The sequence below is a fragment of the Notechis scutatus genome, chromosome 2 (assembly GCF_049901735.1).
Source record: "Notechis scutatus isolate UNSWTSFEM ecotype Mainland chromosome 2, rNotScu1.2, whole genome shotgun sequence".
Classification (NCBI taxonomy): Eukaryota; Metazoa; Chordata; class Lepidosauria; order Squamata; family Elapidae; genus Notechis; species Notechis scutatus.
This window is the reverse complement of record NC_142010.1, coordinates 83,778,322-83,803,186: the sequence shown is the minus strand read 5'-3', so window position 1 is coordinate 83,803,186 and position 24,865 is coordinate 83,778,322. Positions and strand designations below refer to the sequence as shown.

At 34.1% G+C, this 24,865-nt stretch overlaps 1 protein-coding gene across 16 annotated transcripts in view; it reads left to right on the top strand.

Moving 5' to 3' along the window:
- RAPGEF6 (Rap guanine nucleotide exchange factor 6) overlaps positions 1-24,865 on the top strand; it is a 157,890-nt gene that overhangs the window by 92,762 nt on the left and 40,263 nt on the right. For all 16 annotated transcript variants that reach the window (XM_087955324.1, XM_026687401.2, XM_087955327.1 and 13 more), the window contains 7 exons: positions 1,550-1,681; positions 13,887-14,067; positions 16,231-16,367; positions 17,178-17,336; positions 19,753-19,905; positions 22,501-22,665; positions 23,874-23,981. In XM_087955324.1, the coding sequence (XP_087811450.1) occupies positions 1,550-1,681; positions 13,887-14,067; positions 16,231-16,367; positions 17,178-17,336; positions 19,753-19,905; positions 22,501-22,665; positions 23,874-23,981 (1,035 nt within the window). The remainder of the gene's footprint in view (positions 1-1,549; positions 1,682-13,886; positions 14,068-16,230; positions 16,368-17,177; positions 17,337-19,752; positions 19,906-22,500; positions 22,666-23,873; positions 23,982-24,865) is intronic.

Below are 24,865 nucleotides of genomic sequence, written 5' to 3'. Positions count from 1 at the left end.
ACCATTTATCTCTTAGTAGTAAAGGAATGTACAACACAGCCACAAATATCCAACCACACAAATATCCTTTATAAAGACTTATTGAACTGCAAACTAAGACACTTAACTTCCAGCAGCAAAGTAGCAATAGGGACCAATCTATAAAGATACAGAAATAACACCTAAGTACTATTTTCAGCTATTCATTTTTAAAATACCAACATGGACACTATCTTGTACTTGTTTGTTCCTTTTGCTGCTGTTTCACCACCATCTTATTTTCTAAAAGTAGTTTACAAATTAATTTGTGTCCAGTATTATTTTGGGAAAGATCCACAAATCTTAACAAACTTTAAAAAATGGTTGGATAAAAATGATAAAACAACATATTGATTTAATACCAGAAATATTTCTATTGGGGATTCTACCTGAAAAATATAGTAAGGAAAATGCATATTTAGTTATTCATATATTAACTGCTGCCAGAATTGTATTTGCACAAAATTGGAAGAGTGAAGAGATCCTACAGATGAGAATGTGATTAGGAAAATATTAGAATGTGCAGAAATGAATAGATTAACACTGGCAATTAAAGAGAGAGAGAGCAAACTGAATACTATATGGTATGGGATCTATTTTATTAATGGTTAAATAATAAAAATTGAAGTTAGAAATAGGGAAACAAAATAAAGAAAATATGTTAAAGAGATAAGTAAATATTTTGACTAGTATATTGAATATCACTATGTTAACGTATAATTAATAGGTAGAACATTACTATGTTAAATATTGCAGAATTAATATATAACGAAGGATGTTGAAGAATTCTTTTTTGGCCAAGTGATTAGACACACAAGGAATTTGTGTTGGTGCACATGCTGTCAGTGTACATAAAAAGAAAAGATACATTTGTCAAGAATCATAAAATACAACACGTAATAATAGTCATAAGGTACAAATAAGCAATCAAATCATACTAGGAAACAGTCAATACAAATCGTAAGAATACAAGCAACAAAGTTATAGTCATAAAGTCAAAAGTGGGAGGAGATGGTTGATAGCAACAATAAGAAGATTAATAATAGTAGTAATGCAGACTTAGTAAATAGTTGGACAGTGTTGAGGGAATTATTTGTTTAGCAGAGTGGTGGCATTTGGGAAAATTTGTAATTTTGATTATTGTTTAACGAATATTCAATTGTAATTCTACTTATACTTGATGATTTCAGTCAATTGGCAAGAATAATTCTCCAAATGTTTAATTTACAACAAAATTTCATTTTGAAAATGTGTCTCTTTGTTGTTTTCTTCAATTGCTAATTTTTAAAACCCTTGGGAAGGGCAACCCAGTATTCTTATCCACAGAAATTTGCCTTTCAGAGATAAATTCATATATTGCCAGTAAATACATTCTTCTCACTGAAAAGATACTTTCTGCTCTGAAGAAGAATAAATTGTTTACCTATGTTTTTTAAATTACTGTCAAATTATTTCCAGAGAGAATATTAATTGGTTGAATCTGCAACTCTATTTTATACTTATCCCCTCTCCTCTCCCCACCTCTTTCCAGCTTCCAGCAGACCTTACCAAGATGCATCTCACAGATAATCAACATCCACAGGTGACACATGTCCCTTCAAGTCAGTCTGGCTGCAGCATTGCCAGTGATTCTGGGAGCAGCAGTTTATCAGACATTTATCAGGTAAACTTAAAGCTCTTTTATTTTCATAACCATAGGTGTTGTTTATTGAAATATTCCACAGAATAGAGAAAGTGTAATTATTTTTTGTTAAATGTGACCTCTACTCTCCAACAGCCAACATAATGACAAGCAGGGATTAACACGAAGTAATCAATTATCAATCAATCAGAAAACAATAGCCTAATCAAGGAACATTACCAAGGAGAAAAACACACTTCCACCAAAAATGGCAGGGCAAGTTACTACATGTAAACAAACTGATCACACAATAGCACTGATTGATGGTGTTACCTAATTGGAAAATGAAATATCTACAAGCAAACAACCAGGCTCAAGGAACACTTTTTGTTTTTGCAAGTAATTTTAACTGAAAACTAAATCTCACAAGTTTTTAACCATGGAATTAATTAGGAAATAGTTTAAATGGAAAAGATTTTATTGATCCATTAGTGCTGACAATTTTGCAATGCATATGCTGTTTGCATAATAAATAGCAAGGAAAGATAAGGATATTTAAAGAAAATAGGTGTTTAAAAATGTGTAATACTATAATTGCTAAAGATTTGAATCTGTAAAGATGAAGTTGCTGGAATCCATTAGTCAGTTGACTATTAGGGACAAGCTAGGCTAAACTGAAATAGAGTGGAGTAGTTAACATTTCACTGTATTATGGAAATGTGTGGACACAGCTATGTTTGTTAACTCAAGCTTAGGAATTTGGTTAATCCAACCAAGATTCATTTGGCGTTATATTTGGTTTCCTACCCCAATTCAGCAAACTCCTTCTACCCATGCTGTTGGGGCAGAGGTGATAAGACTAGAACATATACTATAAGCAAAACAAAACAAAATTTTATTTAGGAATGTATGTAGCTCATTGATAGAATATTGTACATGTCATGTAGAAGAATACTACATTTTATTTCTTGTATCTCTTAAAAAGACCTAGAAGGAAGAGTAGGAATAGATACAATTGTATATTGATTACAACTGGATGTACTGATTACACAGAATGAACTTTTAACACATCTTGAAAACCATAGAAGTGCCAGACAGTAGAAGTAAGAGCTACATAGACTATGACTATCACTAGGTGTTGTATCTTATGATTCATGATGAATGTATTTATGATGACTATGATCATGATTTATCATTTATATATTTTATGTACACTGAGAGCTTATGCATTGAAGACAAATTCCTTCTGTGTCCAATCACACTTGGCCAATAAAGAATTCTGTTCTGTTCTATTCTAATTCTAATTCTATAATTCTATAATTCTATAATTCTATAATTCTATAATTTTATTCTATAATTCTATTCTATTCTATTCTATTCTATTCTATTCTATTCTATTCTATTCTATTCTATTCTATTCTATTCTATAGTTACTAGCTGTGCAGTAAGTTACAAGTTGCTTTATCAGACTAAATCAGTAGTGCTGATAATGGTAGTGATGGTAATGGTCAGATTGCAGAAAAACTTGCTTATTTTGAAAACCTTTTTAAACATCAGGTTTATGCATGTGAATAAATTCTTCACAGGTCATGTGCTTCACATTACTAAACTATGAGATGCTTGAACTACAGTATTACCTGCTCATATATTACTTAATAACCTATAGAAATTCATATAGTGAATGAAAAATGCCAAATCAGCTTGGAGCTCTTTGAAGTTGGGTGGCATTAAAATATCATAAATCACTATAAGCAAAACAAAATGAAATTTTATTTAGGAACTTATGTTGCTTATTGATAGAATATTGTTCATCATGTAGAAGAATACTAAATTTTATTTCTTGTATCTCTTAAAAAGACCTGGAAGGAAATCACAGAGTAGGCATAGATACAATTGTATATTGATTACAGTTGGATATATTGATTTTTTTCTGTTTACCCACACTTAGTCAAATGAACAGTGGGTCAGTATGTGTTATAGTTTACATGTACTCAGCCTTACTTTTTTTTAATTTAAAGACTTTATTAAGGCTGATGCAATAATATCTAAGGCAGAAGCTCAATGCATGCATTGCTTACATATGCATAGATATGTAGCACTCAATCTGCCTACATAGATTGCAATATAAATCTCTGTTCAACAGAGATATTATGTTTATATTTCTATAATTATTTTGGGCATAATTCGATAGATGTTTAAGCATCTTTAGTTTCATGGATTTCCAGTGGACAGATTTATATACAGTTATGTGCTTAAGTTTTCAATTGAAATGGATGAGACATAAATTTTGTAATTCTTAACTTGGGCTGCTTGTTTATAATAATTTTATCATATCCTACCATATGATATTTGCACCTTAATTAAATTTATTAGCAAATTACTTCCAGCTGTGGATGTGAAAATCTCACTAATCCTTTCTAAATGTCTATGTCACAAGATGATCCTTCTAGTATTTTTATTATGAAGAATCTTACGGTTGGTATGTGAATTTTGAATTTGGGTATCTGATTTAAACAAAGAAGCAGTCAGAGCAGGGGGGGATTTTACCGTTTCGGGCCATTTCGGGTGATCCAGATGTTAATTGTACATCCTGTTTGGCGAACCGGTAGTTCCGAAGACCATGCGGATTCTGGCCTAAAATGCATACATGTTACGTAGTTGTTAGGAGATTATTGTTATTAATTTTGAAGGTGATAATTAAAAAGTGATAAATTATTATTAGGAATTAAAGAGGAGTTAATTCAATGATGTATAAGGTAAAGGGGTGGTACACTCAAGTTAGTAATTATAAGGAAATTTTTTGAACTATTTGAATTAGGATGGAATTTTTGGAATAATAAAATAAGAATATGAGATGAAATTACAAATGTGACAGATAAAAATATAAAGTATAATGAATATGAAAATATGAGAATTATTTAAAGTAAAAAGAAATAAGTTAAGAAATGAATAGAAAATATATAAAATAAGTTAGAAAAATATTTGAGAAAAGGTATAGAAAATATGTAATGTAATGATATTTTTTTTTTTTTTTAAAAGTTTTATTGATTTTAACAACAAATAAAAACACACAAAACATAAAACATAACATAAGAACATCATCATTCTTCATAAATTTACAGACAGTGTATCGGTTGGTTTATCACTTCTTTTTGTGCATCTATTTCATAGTCATCATAATAATTATATTACATAATAACTCATATTATCAATCAATAATTATATATCCTAATATCCTTATTAAACAATCATTTGACTATAATTTAACTAATTCATGCTTAAGCGAGATAACTATAATTTAGTTAATTTATAACAAATCGTAAAATCATACCAAATCTATCTTAATATAATATTCTAAAAAATATTATCAAAACCAAAATATATATATATTCTATTATTATATTGTTTTATCTAACCATTGATAAAAAAGATCCCAAACTTCATAGAATTGTTTATCTTCTTGTTCTCTAATTTCAAATGTCAATCTACTCATTTCAGCACATTCCAATATTTTCTTAATAATTTCTTCCTCTAATGGTATTTTCTCACTCTTCCAATTTCTAGCAAATACAATCCTAGCCGCTGTTAACACATTTACAATCAAATACTTTAAGTTTTTATTAAATGTATCAGGTAAGATTCCCAATAGAAAAATCTCTGGTTTCAAATCTATATGTTTTTTGTCATTTCTTCCAACCATATGCGAATTCTAGTCCAGTATTTCCTGGCCTCCTCACAAGTCCACCACATATGGTAATATGAGCCAGGGATCTGATGACATTTCCAACACTTTTCGGATTTATTCTTGAACATTCTTGCTATTCTTGTCGGGGAAAATGCCACCTGTAAAACATCTTATACAAATTTTCTTTATATGCTACTGACATTGTCATTTTATAATTTTGAGACCACAATTTTTGCCATTTTTCTAAATCAATCCCATATACAAAGTTCTTCCCCCAAACAATCATTGTTTCTTTGACTTGTTCTTCCTCTAATTTAATTTCCAACAAATAACTATATAGTTTTTTAATCACTTTTTCATCAGCACCTGTCAAAATCCCATCTAAATCAGTCAATTTATCATAGAATCCTTCTGTTTTAGAATCTTTAAGATACCTTGAGTGTATTTGCGCATATGAAAACCAATTCATCTTTATATCTTGTTCTTCTAGCTTTTGCATCGTTTTAAGTTCACCCTTTTCATCCAGTATTTCCCCATATCTAACTGTTTGTTCCTTCTTATAAATTATGGGATAGGAAAAAGCTTCAATAGTTGATAACCAAACTGGAATTTTCAAATAACATTGTTTCTTAATTTTCTCCCAATTCAACCATAACGATTCCCGTATATAGTGCCTTCTGAAATAACCCTGCGATTTAGTTCCCTTATACCATAAAAAAGCATGCCAACCCAATAATAAATCATGTCCTTCCAGTGCCAGTAATCTAGACTTTCTTAACGTTATCCATTCTTTAACCCACATTAAATTTGCAGCTTGATAATACAACTCCCAATTAGGAAGGCCAAATCCTCCTCTAATTCTAGCATCCTGTAAAAGTTTTAGTTTTATTCTCGCTTTCTTACCTTGCCATATATACTTCAACACCATTTTATTTAATTCATCAAAATAATCTTTACCAAGCCTAATTGGTATTGTTTGAAACAAATATAAAATTCTGGGTAAAATATTCATTTTAATTGTTGAGATTCTACCTATCAAAGATAATTGTAAATTTTCCCATTTTTTCAAGTCAGATGCTATCTGCTGTTTAAGTTTAATATAATTATTCTCTTTCAGTGTAGTACATCTTGACGTCAAAATTATCCCCAAGTATTTAACTTTATTCGTAACTTGAATTTTCAATAAGTCTGCCAACTCTTCTCTTTGCCTTAATAACATATTTTTGTCAGAATCTTTGTTTTGTCTTTATTTATTTTCAAGCCAGCCATCTCACCATACGTCTCTATCTTTTCCAGTAGTTTTAAAGCTGTCTCTAAAGGATCTTCCAGAATAAAGACCAAATCGTCCAAAGGCTTGCAATTTAAATTCCTCCTTTTTAACTTTCATTCCTTTTATATTTGTATCCTCTCTAATATTTCTATTTAATACTTCCAAAGTCAATACAAATAACAAAGGGGATAGTGGACATCCTTGTCTTGTGCCTTTTTAATATTGATAGAGTCTGTAAATTCTCCATCTATCATCACTTTTGCTGTTTGCTTATAATATATAGCTTCTATTGCTTGAATAAATTTTCTAGCAAAACCCATCTGTTCCAATAATAATAACATAAATCTCCAATTCACGTTATCAAATGCCTTTTGAGCATCTAAAAATATCAAAGCCATTTGCTTTTCAGGGTGTGCCTCATAATATTCCAAAGTGTCCAAAATTACTCTCATGTTGTCTTTAATTTGTCTCTTTGGTAGAAATCCATTCTGATCAGGATGAATAAAATTATTTAAGTATTTTTTAAGCCTTTCTGCCAAAATTGAAGCAAAGATTTTATAATCTGCATTCAATAAAGAAATAGGTCTATAATTCTTAATTTGTGATGGGTCAGTCCCTTCTTTTGGAATAAGCGTAATATAAGCTTCTGACCATGTTTTAGGTATTTTCTTATTTATCATAACTTCATTCATAATTTCTAACATTGAAATGCTCAGTGATTCTTGTAATGTTTTATAAAATTCTGCCGGGAAACCATCTGGTCCTGGTGCTTTCCCGTTATTCTGTCTATTAAGTGCTTCAGTTAATTCCATCATTGTTATAGGATTTTCCAACATTTTCCCAGTTTCACCAGATATCTTGGGTAGGTTGGCATTTTGTAAATACTGTTTAATTTTCCCCTCATCAAAATCCTCCTGCTTATATAATTGCGCATAAAAATCTCGAATAATTCTCTTTTTCTCCTTATTACCATGACAGACTAGACCCTGTTCATCCATTAACTGTGGTATTCTCCTTGATTCTTTCTCTTTTCTCAGTTTGTATGCTAACCATCTACCTGGCCTGTTTGCATCCTCAAAATAGTTCTGTTTAGCACTTCTAATTTTTTGCGCCAGTTCTTCTTTCTCTGTTTGATCCATCTTATGTTTAATTATATCCATTTTAAATTTAATATCTTTTTTCTGTGGCATTCTCTGTAATTCTTTTTCCAATTTTTTATAATCATCTTCTAAAGTTTTAATCATTTGCCTCTTTCTAATATTTTTTTTCTTTGTGTATTCCATTATCAATCCTCTTGCATATGCCTTCATTGTGTCCCAAACATTCTGTATTGAAGTATCTTCTTTTCTGTTTTCATTAAAAAAGAAGGCCAGTTCCTTTTCCATCCACTGTATAAAATCTTTTTCCTTTAAAATAGTATTATTTAATGTCCATCTAGATCTTCTTTTTTGTCCTTTCCATTTAATTGTCATTGGGTTGTGATCTGCCCATGTACTTGTTTCAATATTTATTTCTTGAATATTAGATAATAATTCTGTTGACGTCCAGATCATATCTATTCTGGACCATGATGAATGTCTATTCGAGTAGAAAGTATATTGTTGAGTTTTGGTATTTCTTTCTCTCCATATATCTTTTAGATTTAATTCCTCTATCATTTCAAAAAAGGATTTAGGGAGGATCTTCCTATTTTGTCGTGTTATTTTTGCTGTGTAGTCCAATTCATTGTCTACAATTCCATTAAAATCTCCCATTATAAATATATTAGCGTAGTCCAGTTCAATTATTTTCATATGTAACTTTTTATAGAATCTTTTTTGTTTATCATTCGGAGCATAGATTGCAACCAAAAGTATCTTTGTATTGTTATCCACTATTTCAACCATTAATACTCTTCCATCTTCATCAGTATAAATCAATTTTGCTGAAATGGTTTCTTTTTAATATACAATACCACTCCTCTTTTCTTACACTGGGCCAAAGAAGTAAAAATTTTCCCTATTTTTGGTCGCACCAATAATTGTTGATGTTGTTTTTTAATGTGTACTTCTTGTAAACAAATTATATCAAATTTTAATTTCTCTATTTTATGAAAAATTTTCCTTCTTTTAGTAGCTGAATTCAATCCATTTATATTCAAAGAAATCAAATTTTTTTCCTCCATAGTTATGATTTATATTTAGGTCTAACGGCTCTCGTTGATCTTACTTCACGTTGTTCTTTAGTCTCCACTTGTCCACCTACTGCACCTTCTTCTTTTCCCATCTCTATTTGGTCCTCTTGAAATTCAGTTAAGGTAGTCTCTTCTTCTATCTCTGTTTCTCTTCTTTTAAAAAATTCCTTATAAAACGATTCTGCTTCATCAATTGAGCCAATTCTGTATCTCTGTTCTTTCCATGTAACCATTAATCCTTCTGGAATCAACCATCTGTAATTCACCTCCTTTTCCAATAATACTTTAGTCAGGAAACGATATTCTCTCCTCACCTCTCTAATTTTTCTGGGTACTTGTTTTAAAACCCCGATCTCTTTATCTCCATATTTCAATGTCTTCTCTCTTGCCGCTTGTAATATCTGCGTTCTGATAGATTTTTTAGTAAATCTAACATGAACTTCTCTTGGTAACTTATTCCTCGATGCATATCTTGTAAAAACTCGGTATATCTCATCTATTCCATCCATCATTTTTTCCTCTGTTATTTCCAAAGCTCCAGCCAAGATTTCTATCATTACTGCAGCAAGATCTTGTCCTTTTTCTTCCTCTATATTTTGAAATCTGAGGTAATATTCTGATCTATCCATCTCCCACTTCACCATCTCATTCTTGTTTTGTTCAAGCGTTGTCACTCTGTCATCAATATTTCCAATTTTCTCATCTCTTTGATTGTCTTTCTCTTCTAATTTTTGCAATTTCTCATCTCTTTGATTATCTTTCTCTTCCATTTTTTGTAGTTTCTCATCATACTTCGCCATCATCTGTTGGATATTTTCAATTTTTTGTTCAATACTCCCCATCCTTTGTTCAATACTCATTTTAAGTTCTTGAATTCCTTGCATAACCGTCGTTAGATCCGTTTGTCCTTTATCTTGCTTCGCCATTGTTGAAAGTCGTCCTCCAATTGATGGGGAGGCAGGAGCAGAAGTTGATGCGCCAGAAGGTAGAACTTTCTTACTCATTTGAATAACTCGGAATCTTCCCACTCTTTTAATCCAGTTGGCAGTGTAACAATTATAATCCAATTAGGGAAAAGAAAAACGTAAAAAAGAAAAATCAGTAGAAAAAAACCAAAAAACCCAAAATTTAAAAAGGAAAAAAAGTTTCAAGGAAAAAAGAAAAATTGCCACCAGAAAAATTTCTTCCTTCAGGTTCTTCTAGACCTTAATCCTCAGTTACAATAGTCAAAAGGAGAATAAAACCCAATAATATTAAAAAAAAATAACAATAATAATAAAAGGAAAAGAAAAGAAAAATTCTTCAGGTTCTTCACACCTTAATCCAATTGCGAAATCTCAAGAAAAAAAAAAAAACATGGCCACAAAAAAAGAGTATATACATACAAAGATAAAAAAAACAAAAGTCCCCCCCAAAAAAGAAAAAAAAAAGGAAAAAAGAAACAATATTCTGAAAATATTACATATTACATAGAAAAATTACATAGAAAATATGTAATGTAATGATATTATATGAAATCAAATGTGAAAGATGAATATGTAACCAAGGTCATGTTTGTATGGAAATGTGAAAACCTGTAATCATGTTGTTCACTAAAAAAATGTTTTTAAATGTGAAAAAATAAAGAACTTTTTACAAAAAAAAAGAAATGAATAGAAAAACAATAGATTTTTGACATAATCAATATCCAGTAGATGAAAATTAATTAGAAATATTGACTCATGAATCCATTGTGCCACAGTTGTTAAACTTGCTGCCATAACTGTTTGTTGGTTCACAAAGTAGCCCCCAAATATTAAATATCAGAAAACAGTAATATAATGCTATAAAAAATAGAGGTTTGGAATATTTTAACATATAACCATAATTAGGACTGGCAACTTGGCTGTTAAGCAAAGAGGACCACTAAAGTGAAATGGCAACTACACCATTTCACTTTATGATCTTATGTCAGTATTCCTTTGCTTTATAGATATAAATGTGGGGATTGGTTGCAGAGTTATTTTTTCCTCACTGGCGTAATTTCAAACAGTCATTGTATGAGACAGTTGTTAAACAAATCCCACTTATGTTCCTTTTAATTTTTGCATGGAGATTATATTCATATTTGAGGAATAAATAATTCTACATCAAATGTTGCTAGCAGTGCTTCACTATCCCACCATCACCACTACCAAGTGAGGCACACAACATCCTAATTTTGAAAAGATATATCCCAAATTATCTTTAAACCATTGGGTTAAGTGAACTTGGTAATGGACCGTAGCAGAGTTATAATATTTGTACTTCTTTATTGACTCTGAAGACACATTTTTTTGTTTGTATTGCAACCTGATCCTTCGATTATGTATATTCTAAAAAGGATAAATCATGAAATGACTGCACTGCATAGTGTAAGCTTACTCATATTTATTGGAACAAGTTGTGATATAAATAAAATTTCCTCTGATCAATAAATATGAGGGATAGCTTCCACCAGAATCTGTCCCTTGGAATAGAATTAAAAGCTCATTTTAAGTCAATAAATTAAACATATAAGGGCTGTTATCCATGTGTGTATTTATATATTAAAGATTGTAAGATGGGATATTGACCTAAATGTGGGGCAGAGACAGCACTTGTCATTCTTTTGTGCAATCCCCTGGAGTAAATTGGATGTAGAGTAGTTTTCTTGATCTCTTGGCAGCCTGCAATACTATTGACCATAGTGACCTGTTAGATCAGCTGAAGTGATTGGAGGTGAATGGCACTGTATTGTGCTGATTATCTTCTTCCTCTGAGTCAGTTCCAATTGATCAGACTGAGAGGTCCTATCCTTGACCCTACTTTGTGGTGTTCTGCAGGGTTTGGTGCTCTCTTGGCTCCAGTTTAAAATATCTATATGAGGCGTTGGGTAATATCATCCATCATCATATCTATGGCAATTCTCAGTCATCTAGATCATGATTATCCCATAGAAGCTTTTTCAAGAGGTAACTGGACTTTCTTGTTTTTTCTTTGAAGATGTTTCGCTTCTCATCCAACAAGTTTCTTCAGCTCTGACTGGATGGTGGGGAATGGAAGAATTTATATTCCTTGCAGACAGCTGGTCATTTGCATTCTTTTAGATAGTCGTAGAGTCCATTTGGAGGTTTATCTGTGTCCTTAGAGTCAGTTGAGTAGTGCAAATGGGTGTGGAGCATTCTGGCTGAAAGCACCATGTTGTAGACTGGAGATAGATGATGTCATATCCCTTCCCCTCTGTTGAGAGGGGGTTGTTCAATTTCAATTTTGAATCAATTTGAAGGGGTTGTTTTGTTTCGCCAATGTACAGAGCTGCACAGTGTGGTATATGCAATACAATGCAGTGAGACATGCAGATATGTACATTAGGGAAACAAAACAACCACTTCTTAAATTCATGGCATAACATAGGAGAACAAGATTCAGCAGACCATCTACATTTAAAAGACAAAGACCACTCTTCTGAAGACAACAAAGCCCACATTTTGAACAGAGAGGACTGCTGGTTTGAAAGAGGGTTCAAAGAGTCCATCTATGTCAAAATTGAACAGCCCTCTCTCAGCAGAGGGGGAGGGATAAAACCTTTTTATGTGTAATTAACTAACTTCTGGCAAGGGAACAATTGCTTGCTGTATAAATTTTAAAACTTGTTAATCCTGATCAAACCAGGGTTTCTTGGCAATGTAGGTAGGCCTTCACTAGCATGTTGGGAAAATATTAATTATGGACAGATTTAGATTTTATTTTTATATTATTCTATGTAATCTGTCCAGCAAATACTAATTATTGGTCGTATTAATATTTTTTCTTAAATGAGACTTTTAAATGGGAAGTAATATTTCTTTAATGCAAAGCTTCTTAACTTCTGTAGTACTATGGTCTTAAATGTTTTCAAATGTTTTCAAACTTAGGTCTCAATAATCCTGGAATATTAGTTTATTTTTTCTAGTTATGATGTTATTTTCTTCTGAACCTATTAAGAATGTTAGACTACCTTACTCTAACACATACAAATTCAACAGAAGGTTTCCTTCTTCCAGAAGTATTAACTCCCCCCTTCCCCGGAAAACTGAGCATTGGAATTTATCTTTCCCCCCAACTTAAATCATGTATTCTTGCCTCTGTGCCTTTTCAGATCAGTTAAGTTTTATTTTGTGGTTAGAATATATTAGAGTAGCAAAATAAGAGAATAAGACAATTGAAACATACCATATTTACTTTTTTTCCTAATTCAGGCTATGTAGTCAGAAACATTGGCCCATCCCTCTGGTACCTCTTATTAATGCCTGAAATAATTTATGGCTAGAAAATTCTTGGATACACCTCAGTATTAGGAACATGTGATTGTATTATTTAGCAACAAAAATCCTTCAGTCTGATTGCGGTTGTTAAATACATCATGATCCGTACTTGAGGATGTCATGTGGTGACCATTTATGACCTCCTGCCAGCTTCCCCATTGACTTTGCTTGTAGGAAGCTGTCAAAGAAGGTGGCAAATGGCAATCATGTGACTGTGGGATCTCTCTAGCTGTCATAAGTATGAGATCTACACATAAGTACCATTCTTTCAATGCCATTCTAAGTTTGATTGGTGGCTGAATGAGTAGCTGTTAAACAATGCTCATCTGTACGATATTTGAATATATAGTTCCTCTTATCACCATATGAATAATTTTTTTCTTCTGGCAAATTATATGATCTAGTTAAAATTCATTGTATTAATATTTTCTGTTTTTGATATCACCCATGCTATTAATAAAATCATTTTGGGATGAACCAATATTTTTTAAAATAACTTTTTCCTGTTGTTGAGTATGTTTTAATTGTTTGATTGCAGAGTTAAACGGTGTTGAAGTAACTTTTAAAAACAAATAATCTAGAATCCAGCAAGTTACTCAAATGTTCATTTGTAAGATACAGATTCATAACTACTTGTGTTGGTATTTGTTTAACTAATGATAATGGGTTTTACTTGATTTCCCTAAGAGTGGTTTGACGTCTGGATCATAGGATTTATTGCCTTGGGAAATAAAAGATAGACAATTAGCCAGCATCACATGCATAAATGTTTAAATTTCAGAAACTTAAATATCATTTATTGTTTGTATGTTTAGGCTACAGAAAGTGAGATGGGAGATGTAGATTTAACTGGTCTGCCAGAAGCGCCTGTAGATTCTGAAGATGATGAAGAAGAAGATGAAGACATAGATAGAACATCTGATCCTCTGCTAGGACGAGATGTTGTTCGGGAGTGTCTTGAAAAAGAACCTGCTGACAAAACAGATGATGATATTGGTGAGAAATAAAAATATTGCCTCCATAAATAAATCTGTTATATTGTTGTACAAGCTATTACAATTAATACATAAAGATGCAGTAATAATTTACCCAAACAGTAATGATTATAAAAGTTAAAGGATATCATATTAGTGGCAATAGGCATCAGCCAACCAAAGAGACTGTGAAAGTACAACTGGTGGATGAACCAATGACTTAAGATATGATTTGTTATTGTTAATAGTTAGTTTAGTTGAGAACTGAAAGTTGATTCTGGCCTGAGTCACAGTAGAGTGCCTGGAGGGTTAAGGAGAGAACAGAGTGAAGTTGGATGGTTGGATGATGTGGTAGGAAGGAGCTGTCCAAAATGTGTTTTAAAGAAGCTCTGGAATTCTGTCTGGAGCTATCCCATTTGTTGATGATTGGTTGGATGGATAGATCCACTCAACTTGGGAGTGGAATGGCATGGGGAAGGAAATAAATTATGTAGGAGAAAGAGAGCAGGGATGATGGGATCCTGAAGGTATGGTAGGAGATATGATGGGTCATGCCCTAAAGGAAAGTGGCTTAAGGGTCTGAAACCAATTCTACATTTTAGTCTCTTATATGTGGTTCCAAGATTCCTGAAGATTTAGGAACTCTGGATTCTCTGGCTGTTGCCGCTTAACCTTAGGTTTCTTTGTAATAAAGTTCATCTCATGGCATGTATTCTTTAAACCCGATTGAGTATGGAAAGTGCTGTTTTCTTTCACAAATGTTATCTACCTAGATTTTGGGTTTTTCATCATCTGCAAGTCTAGGGCATGATATGAAATGTGGCTGTTGTTATTTAGGGGTCCAGGTGGGCTTTAGAGATACTACCTCAGACATGGCCAGATCTGGGAAACTAGGTTTATAAAACTAGGTTATAGAGGTCACTTGGGACTGCTGCTTGCTTAGCTTCCTCCCTACTCAAATTTTCAACTTTTTGACCAATTTGCTGATAGATTTATCCAGGCTTATGTTTATGGAGGATTTCTACCTGCCTTCTCTGGACCTGGAGTTCTCTCTCTCTCTCTCTTTCTCTCTCTCTCTTCTCTCTCTCTCTCTCTCTCTCTCTCTCTCTCCCTCTCCCTCTCCCTCTCCCCTCCCTCTCCCCTCCCCTCCCCTCCCTCCCCCCCTCCTCTCTCTCTCTCCCTCTCTCTCTCTCACACACACACACACTATCCAGCTGAAATCCAGGTTGCTGCTTGAGATAGGCATGTGACAAGGGCCTTGATTGGATCATTCTATGCAGAATCTCTGAGTGTGGATCCTGTTGTATAGAAATGCAGTGGGAGATGAAGCAATGGAAAGCACCCCCTACATTGTGTCAGCCATGACTGGATGGCCTTTGTACAAATTTATCTTGAGCAACAATTGAACCTAGAAACTCTGCTCACTGTTGTCTACACCTTGATCACTTCCTGATTGGATTACTGCAACACTCAATGCCTCTCTCTAAGGGTATCTGTCTGTTCCACCAGATAGGATAGAATGGTCATGCTCCCTTAAATGTTCCCTTAAATGTTGTCATCTGATGGGACTAGGCAATGAATCTTCTCTACAGCTGTTTCTGTCCTATGAAACACCCTCCTTCAGTGTTTCTGGCCTTTTGGAAAACCTTGGAAAATTGGCTTTTCTCCCCAAGGACTGTCTGGGTTAGTGAATGGTTAGAGCCTGGTAAATGTGAGTGGTGGACTACTGGGAATTGTTTTTATGTTTTATTGTGTCCTTATTTGCTGCTCAGTTTTATTGTATATTAGATGGGCGGCTGTGTAAGTCTTTTTAAATCAATACATGCATGCATGCATGCATACAAATAAATGCTAATGTAGGAAAATGATTGCTACAGCCTTTTTGCATAGTGCTTAATGGTAAGTCTCGTTCTTATGCATTTAATCTCTTCCTCCCTCTCTCCCTCAGTGTAACATGTAGTACATAATAACCCTTCCATATGTTTAAAGTACATTTTCAATATATAAAGCTAGCATTGATTTCAAGTCAGTGAAATTATCTATGTTAATTAGTTTGAGTTGATGGATGATACAGATAGAAATTCAGTCTTGTTATAAAAATTAAATAACATTTGACAATGTACATGATAGTTTTGCCTTATAAAGTATATCATTTACATTTAACATAAAACTTTTGTTCCGGTAGAACAATTACTGGAATTTATGCATCAGCTTCCAGCATTTGCAAACATGACTATGTCAGTAAGAAGAGAACTTTGTTCAGTCATGATATTTGAAGTGGTAGAGCAAGCAGGAGCCATTATCCTTGAAGATGGGCAAGAAGTAAGTAGGGCACGTTGCCATGGAAATGTTACTGTATTATACATGAGATACATATATTTTTGTGTTTCTCTATTGAGCAAATAGGATGACCATTTGAATCATGTTAACTGAAACATACAAGTCTTTAGCATTATTACATATATAATGAGACGTTCTCAATGTTAGTATTCCCTAATGGGTCAGATTAGGTGGATATATACTTTTTTTGGCTGACAAGCACATTAAAATATCCATAAGGATAGCTAAGCTATATACTCTTGCCATTGTTTGTAATGAATATTTAGATTCCCCAGCTCTCGTATATGCAAATATTTCTGTACCACTGAACATGTTGATTCTATTAACGTATTTGGATATGTTATACTTTTTAATTTTATGTACTTTTTAATTTTATGTAACTTACTCTGAAAATATTATATTCATGTTTACAAATCTTATGTTTAGTTTCTCAAATCCTTCTGCTATATATTTTCTGCCTACCCACAATAATATGCCCATTATCCATTTGTAATTATCAGTGGGGTTAGGTGTCATACAAGAGCAGGCTGTTTACTATAAGATGAGATTTTGTAGAGTGTGGCAATTGACAGAGATTCTTAATTGTGTATTGATTTCTGATTGTTTTTGTGTAATAAAGGCAATGATCATTAACTTAACTGAATTTAATCTATTTATTGTTTCTTGAATTGTCATATCACTGTTGCAATGTAAACTGAACTTGTATCAAATCTCATGTATATCTGCTGAGTGAGACTTTTTGATTCATAGCAAGATAACTGAGATTGCTTTATGGTTTGTTTGTTTTTTTAGCTTGACTCTTGGTATGTTATTTTAAATGGCACTGTGGAAATTAGCTATCCTGATGGGAAAACAGAAAGTCTTTGTATGGGAAATAGTTTTGGAATTACCCCATCCCTGGAAAAGCAACACATGAATGGTGTGGTTAGGACCAAAGTAGATGATTGCCAGGTAAGATAGATGATATAAGAATAAAATATTTTATCTTTGTGAAGCTTGTTATAAGTCATAATATATGATCCTTTAAAATAATCAAGAATTTCTCCAACTGTGACAGCCCTAATACCAGTCAAATTTCTGCTGCTTTCTTGGCCATTCCCAATTTTCTGTGACTAGAAGTCCATTTACCTGATGCTGGATGTAACATTTTTAGACTACCCCATGACCCACTGGCTCATTCTTTCAGAGATACTTCCTTACCTAAACAAATCAACAGCATGACCATGGGCAAGCAAAAAAAGCAGTGGGAGCAGGATCGACTTCTATCTCCCTGGCAGCTTCCCCCACAAGGGTGCTGCAATGACTAGAACTTTGACACAAGAATAACACTGGTCTGAACAATGGAAAAATTTCAGTTCCACAGGAGTAATGATTCCTAGATTTATTATATATTCTTTAACTTAATGGATTTTAGGTAGCTTGATTAAAATAAAATGTTGGGGTATAAAGCATTGGGAGTGGCAGCAACTTCTGACTTCCTGCCAGCTTATCCATTGACTTTGCTTGTGGGTAAGTGGCAGAGATCACAGCCATGGGGTCACAACTGACTGCAGCGGTGCTGCAGCGGCCATAAGTTTGCAAATACAACTTTTGTAAAGATAGTTGAAATTTCAATTCCAGGGGAGTCATGGGTCCAGACTTTGAAAACATTTTTTAAGTTAGCCCATTTGAGGTACATTGGTTTAGAAAATTGTTCTGGTAAGTGTTCATTTTGGCTAATTGAAGAAAGACAGGAGAGGTTCACAGTATAAATAGACTCTAGAAACATATTATAACTTTCATTTATAATGTTTTTACTCATAACACTACTTCTTCAATAACATTTATTATTTAATCTTTGGTTAATTGACAGCTGTCTTCTACTGAAATGTGACTAGAACCATATTCTTTTTAAAAATCCACTTCTCAATCAGATCTGTTCTATTGAATGTATTACCGTATTTGCCGGCGTATAAGCGACTTTTTGCCCTGAAAAACATGCCTCCAAGTGGGGTGCGTCTTATACGCCGGAGGACTCCGACTCCCACTTGAGCTTGAGTTGCAGCCGGGAGGGAGGCTGGGGGAGCGGGGGGTGTGTGTGTGTGTGTGTGTGTGTGTGTGGCGGGTGTCACTCGCCACGCGCTGCGCAACCTTTCCCCCTCTTCCTTCCTTAGCTGTGTGGGGAGGAGAGGATTCGAAGATCCTCACGTGCGGCGTACTTTTTCTTTTTTTCTTTTTGCACGCAGGTTTTGCATGCGGGCGGCTGTAGGTTAAGGATGGGGAGCCCCGGGTGGGTTATCAGGTTTTACGGTGCTTCCAACATGTGCGACGGTGGGGAGAGCGGAGAAGAGGCGAGCGCAGCGCCCCGCTGTGTGAAATCCTGCCGTCAAAGCAACACTGGGGAGGCAGGGTATAAATTTACCAGGTTAATGTAGCAATGGTGATTAATGCCCATAACATTGTTGGCGGGTATTGTGTGTGTGTGTGTGTGTGGTGGTGGTGAGGAGAGGTTGTCCTTTGAATGCGGAAAAGTAGGTGTGACCTTGTGTAGGAAAATAAAGCGTCAAAAAAAAAAAAAGTGCAAAAGTGGAAGGTGTGTGGAAGAGGGGGTCTTATACGGCGTAGTATATAACAAACTCTATATTTTGAGTGGAAATGTTGGGGGTCGTCTTATACGCCCAGTCGTCTTATACGCCCGGCAAATACGGTATTTGTTACTGAACTTAACACATAGTTATGTTTAAGAAATTACCTGGAAATGACCTGATTTTATTCATTGTACTAGTTCGATATCCATGCTTCAGTACCAAACTATGTGGTCAGGCTTAGTTTTTGGTGAGGAAAATAAGGAAAAAAAATTCTGCCTCTGCCTACCAGCATCCATTGATATTCATCTGGCTAGTGTCCTATCACTGTGTGAGAGAGTTGAGGAAACTGAAACGGTATTTGCTGTGTGAGCAAGGAGACAACAAGGAGCCTGGGCATGGCTTAGCTCAGCTGTTCTGTACTAAAGCTGGTTTCTGCTGTGAAACTAAAACTGAAACTGAAACTCCTCTCTTCTGCTTGTGTTGTTCATTTGGAACATATTTCTTTTCTGGTGGGGATGGGGAGTAGAACTCCTTAGCATCAGAGCGTGTTAATAATAATATAGGAAATACTAATGCTCTGTTAGTCATTTTGAAAAATCCTTTCTTAGTGAGCACCTAGAAGCCAAGAGGAACATATGTGCCAAATTTCAAGTTTGTAGGCTTTACAGTTCTGGAGATTTTGTGATGCGGGAGTGGTATTTTGCTTTTATATATAGAGAGAGATTAAAAGAATTTTTGGCAATAATTTTTTTTTTACATAATATTGCTGTTTTTTAAATGTCCTTTTTGTTTTGGAACAGTTTGTATGCATAGCCCAGCAGGACTACTGGCGTATTTTGAACCATGTTGAAAAAAATACACATAAAGTGGAGGAAGAAGGAGAAATTGTTATGGTGAAGGAGCATAGAGAATTAGACCGCAGTGGAACCAGAAAAGGACACATTGTCATTAAGGTAATCAAAAAATGATATCTTACTAATAATTCATTAATCTCCAGCTTTTGTGAATATCATAAGATTGGTTTTCAAGATAAATCTTGTTTCTTATCATAAAGGATTATTAAATAAGTCAAATAACTAGATTACTGTATCTTTTTTATTTATGTAAATTACTTAAAGGCTGCCAAACTTTTAATAACTTTTGGTTTACAATTAAAAAAACAAGAATAATACCAGGAAAGAAAATACATAAGTGGCCTGAAGACAACAACACCAAAAATCACATAATGCGGGCTCCATCTATCCACCTGTGTAATAGTCTTTAATAGCTTCCTGAACATCATTAGAGTGGAAGCTATCCAAATTTCCTGGAGGATATTATTCTAGAGGCAGGTACATAACAGACAAGGCACAACATTGCTTGATCAATGGAACCCCTGATCCACTGTGCTCCAATCTCACCAGTTTGCAGGAGATAGGTGGTTTATCAGATACTGTGTTTTCCTGAAAATAAGACCCTGTCTCATTTTCTTTTCTGTCCCAAAATAAGCACCAGGTCTTATATTCAGGGGATGTCTTACCTGCTTACCTTAGGACCACAACAGCCACGCCTCCCATGCTCTGAAACCTGTTACACTACTGCCTGAGTTCTTCATAGCTCGCGGCAGAATGTAGCAAGGCTCGTTGCACCAGTGCTGCCACTTGCGGCTAGACATCGTGTGGCTTGTCACACCGGTGCCGCCACTTGCGGCAGTAAGCTGCATAGCACATTGTGCTGTTGCACATGTGAGCGGATTATATCAGGGCCAGGCAATTTATATCAGACAAACCATCTGGCCCTATGTCATGAAAGGCTTTATAGGGGATAACCAATACCTTGAATTGTATGCAGAAGCTTACAGTTAACCAGTGCACCTTCATGGAGCAGTGGGGTCACACAGGCATACTGAGGTATGCCCACCTGTACTCCATTCTGGACCAGCTTGAACTTCCTAGAAGTTTTCAAGAGCAGTCCCATAGAAAGTGCATTACAATAGTCCATTCATGAGGTGACTATGGTGACAATTTGAAGGATCTCCATTCCAGAAAAGAGTTCAACTGGTGAAATTAGGTGTGCAAAAGCCCTTTGGCCACTACTGTCATTTGAGATGCAGGTCCAGGATGATCCCCAGATCACACAGCAGTCTTGAATTGGGAGATGCAATCCCATCCAAGAGCAAAGATGAAAAATTCTCATATGTAAGGGGACTCAGATATCCACAGCCACATAGTCTTGTCAGGATTGAGTCTTAATCTGTTTGCTTCAAGACTCACATAGCTTCCAGACACTGGGACAGGACTCCAATAGCATCATCTCCTTGGTTCAGAATCAAGGTCTAAAATAAGCCAATAGGTGATTTACTTCTTTATTTAAAACATATCTAACTCTGGATCACCTGACAGTTTCATGTAAAAAAAGAGGCAAGAGTATTGAGATGTGTTGCACTCCATAAGTGAGAGTCTCTGGGCTCAGTCACTTCCTCTCTATCAACAGTGACTGAACCTGGCTGCCAAAGAGGAAAACCCCTGTAAAATGGTGTTCCTCAATTTCAAACTCCACAGCCAGTCCAAAAGGATACTATAGTTGATTCTATCAAAAGCAGCCGAAAAATGATCAGTAGACTAATGGTAATATCTTCAAAACCAGATCACATTGCAATTGCCCTGAGACGAAAAGCAAATGCAATGTGTGACCCCCAGTAATGCATTCAGCCTTCTATTGTTTGGGACAATCCATGATTACCATAGAGGCCATAAATTCCTGAGATGACTGTAACTCAACATGGCAGGGTAATAAATTGAAGTCTCCAAGGACAAGCAATTTTGGGGTTGCCTATACCAGCCTGACAAAGGAATTCTTTGATTCATAGATACCATAAAAGGAATTTTGTATTTGAATGTGTAGAAACGGTATGAATTATAATGCCAAATAAATAAATAGAACATTTGTACAAATAAATGTTTATTTGTAGTATTTATTACTAAGATTTATGAATAAAATGAGTTATTATAGCTTATATTGACCTGGTTTTTGGCTAAGATTCTAGTATCTTGTTGATGTTAAATAAGATATCCCTGTTGTTACCTGGGCAACTGACAAATAACAGTAAATATATTTCTTTTCCAAAAAAGGAAGCTAATACAGGTTTTCTGTTCTAACATCTCCAAACTCTCAATTTAGATGATCATATCTATATCTCTTCTTACAATGAGTGTGGGGTTAAGAAACTGCCACATCTTGCTTCTCATGCCCAGCTGTTAAAAAATAATTGTAGCTAGGTTAGAAATGCATTAGTGATGCATCAGAAATTGGACAGGTAGTTACCGCATTTAAGTGCATGGGTGAGAAAATAATGGCAGAGTTTATCATGAAATAATAAAATATTTATAAGGAAGGATTTTAATATGAAGAATTTGAAGGATAGGTGGGCAAATGTTGTTTTAGCATAAAAGTTTATGAATGACATTTAGGAATTGAATTTATGTGTCATTATCTCTGAATTGTATCATGGTTGTTAATACTACAGAATTAAGTTGTCAGGAGGTTCACTGCAGTCTCTTTGTTTTAAGGCTACACCTGAACGCCTCATCATGCATTTAATAGAAGAGCACTCTATTGTGGATCCAACTTACATTGAAGACTTTTTATTAACATTCAGAACATTTTTGTCAAGCCCTTTGGAAGTTGGAGACAAACTTTTAGAATGGTTTCAGGTTGACAGTCTCAGGGACAAGGTTGGTTCCTAAATTAGACATTATTTTTCTAATTGTCATATGTTTGAAATGTTACTTCTATTGATGAAAACTAGTTGAATTTTTTGCTGCACCTTATTGGATGTGTTTGATCTTTTCTGAAATATATTGAGAGATTATAACAGGAACAAATTCTATGCAACTATTCATGTTATACTATCAAAAAGTAGCATCCCAAATTAAGCTTATTCTAGTTGTTCTTAATTTAAATAAACATACTTCAGTCTAATTAGCTTTTGCCAAAGGAGGGTTGCAGTTGTTTTAAAAAAAAGTGTAAATTCAAAGTGGACATGTTTTATATTGTCAAAAAAACAATCAATGAATAATAAAGATTGGTGGGATTTCCTTCTGACCTTTGTAATAGGCTATGCCATTCCTGGACAGAAAAGAAAGTAGTTCATGATCCCTCATTTAATTCAGATGGACACTATATGTATATAAAGTATTTTTTTAAACGTACTAGTTGGCGTACTTAACAAAGTGTGAAGACATAAACAATGTTGATTCTGTATACAAAGTTACTGCAGTTCAAAACCTGGAGTAACATTTTATGTGACTGGGTATTTCTTGCTATTGATTGATAAAGTAACTGGGAAATGGCCAGTATAGACGTAATTGGGTTGTAATGTGTGCTAAATTGAGGCCTTTGAACTCATTATCAGCGTAAGAGCATTAAATGTTGTACGTTATGATTCTTGATTCTTAACGAATGTATCTTTTCTTTATGTATACTGAGAGTATTTACACCAAGACAAATTCCTTGTGTGTCCAATCACACTTGGCCAATAAAAGTATTCTATTCTATTCTAACAGCATTTGGAAATTTTGGGTATTTAAAATGTCTGAAAGTTGTAAGAAAAAATCCATAAACCTACAGAATTTTCAATTTGAAATAATATTTATTTAAAATTATTATATTTAATTCATGTATTTAATCTTTGCTCTGAGTGTCATAAATTATAAATTTTAAATTATCTCAAGGCTGCTCTCAAATCCTTTTGAGACTACATAGATCCTTGGGTCTCTAGGGGTTACTGTATTGTATTTTATTAATGATTTTTCTCCTCTTTAAATTCATAATTTAAAACTTTGATAAACTCATAAAATGAAAGGGTAAACTGTTTAAGCATTGTTTTATCTAGATATAGCAGTAGAATTGTATTGAAATGTCAACTTGTATTTGTTCTTAGGTTACTCGAGTTGTACTGCTATGGGTGAATAACCATTTTAATGATTTTGAAGGAGATCCAGCCATGACAAGATTTTTGGAAGAATTTGAAAAACATTTGGAAAATGCGGTAGGACCCAATATAAACTATTATACATTATATATTTTGTATCTATATCTTTTAAGACCTCTTTAAAAATAAAAAAAAACTGTTCAAAACATTTTAGCCATTCATATTTGTGTTTTAAATGCCATTCAGGAGAGTATATATATTTAAGCCCTGTTGGACTTTTCTTTCACATGTCACAGTTTTGGCAAATAACCCAGAATCAAGGTCATCAGGAGGATAGTTTTGTGCAATCTGAATATTATTACATTGTGTAATTTGACAGTTCTTCACTGCGATCTCCGATTCACAATGTGGTATTTTTTGCATATACAAAGCTCCATTCCATTTTTTTTTGGGGGGAGCTGACAGGTTTTTGGTGGGGTCTTGTAATCCATGAGTACCTCAGGATGGTTGGGCAGGGCTCCACTCTTCTCAATGGTTCTTCAACTGGTCATTTGCTCATTTGTTAACTTTGGGTGTTGAAAGATCTCTCCAGTCTTTCAATCTGTATAGAGTAGCTTAATTCCAAACTCACAGGCCTTTGTTCTTGATATTCCAAGGGGATTGGGAGTCTTTACCCATCATTTTTCTAAACTATTATGAGCCAACTAAGCAGCAGTTCCCACTTAATATCTTGAGATCAGTCCACAAGAACTGTGGGGCTGAAATTATGTAATGCAGCTACCAGGGCTCAGTGTTCTATTTGTATTCAACACTGTTTATGGGCCTCCAATCCCAAAGAGATGCAGACTTTGGAATAGCTGTTTTTAATTCATGTAATAAGGTAGATATTTATCCATAAATATGGGTGACAAATACCAATGAAAACTGGTTCCTAACTGAAGCAATTTAAGTTTGCACTCTCTCCCCCACCTACTTAGTATCAAAATTCCTTCTAAGGGTTC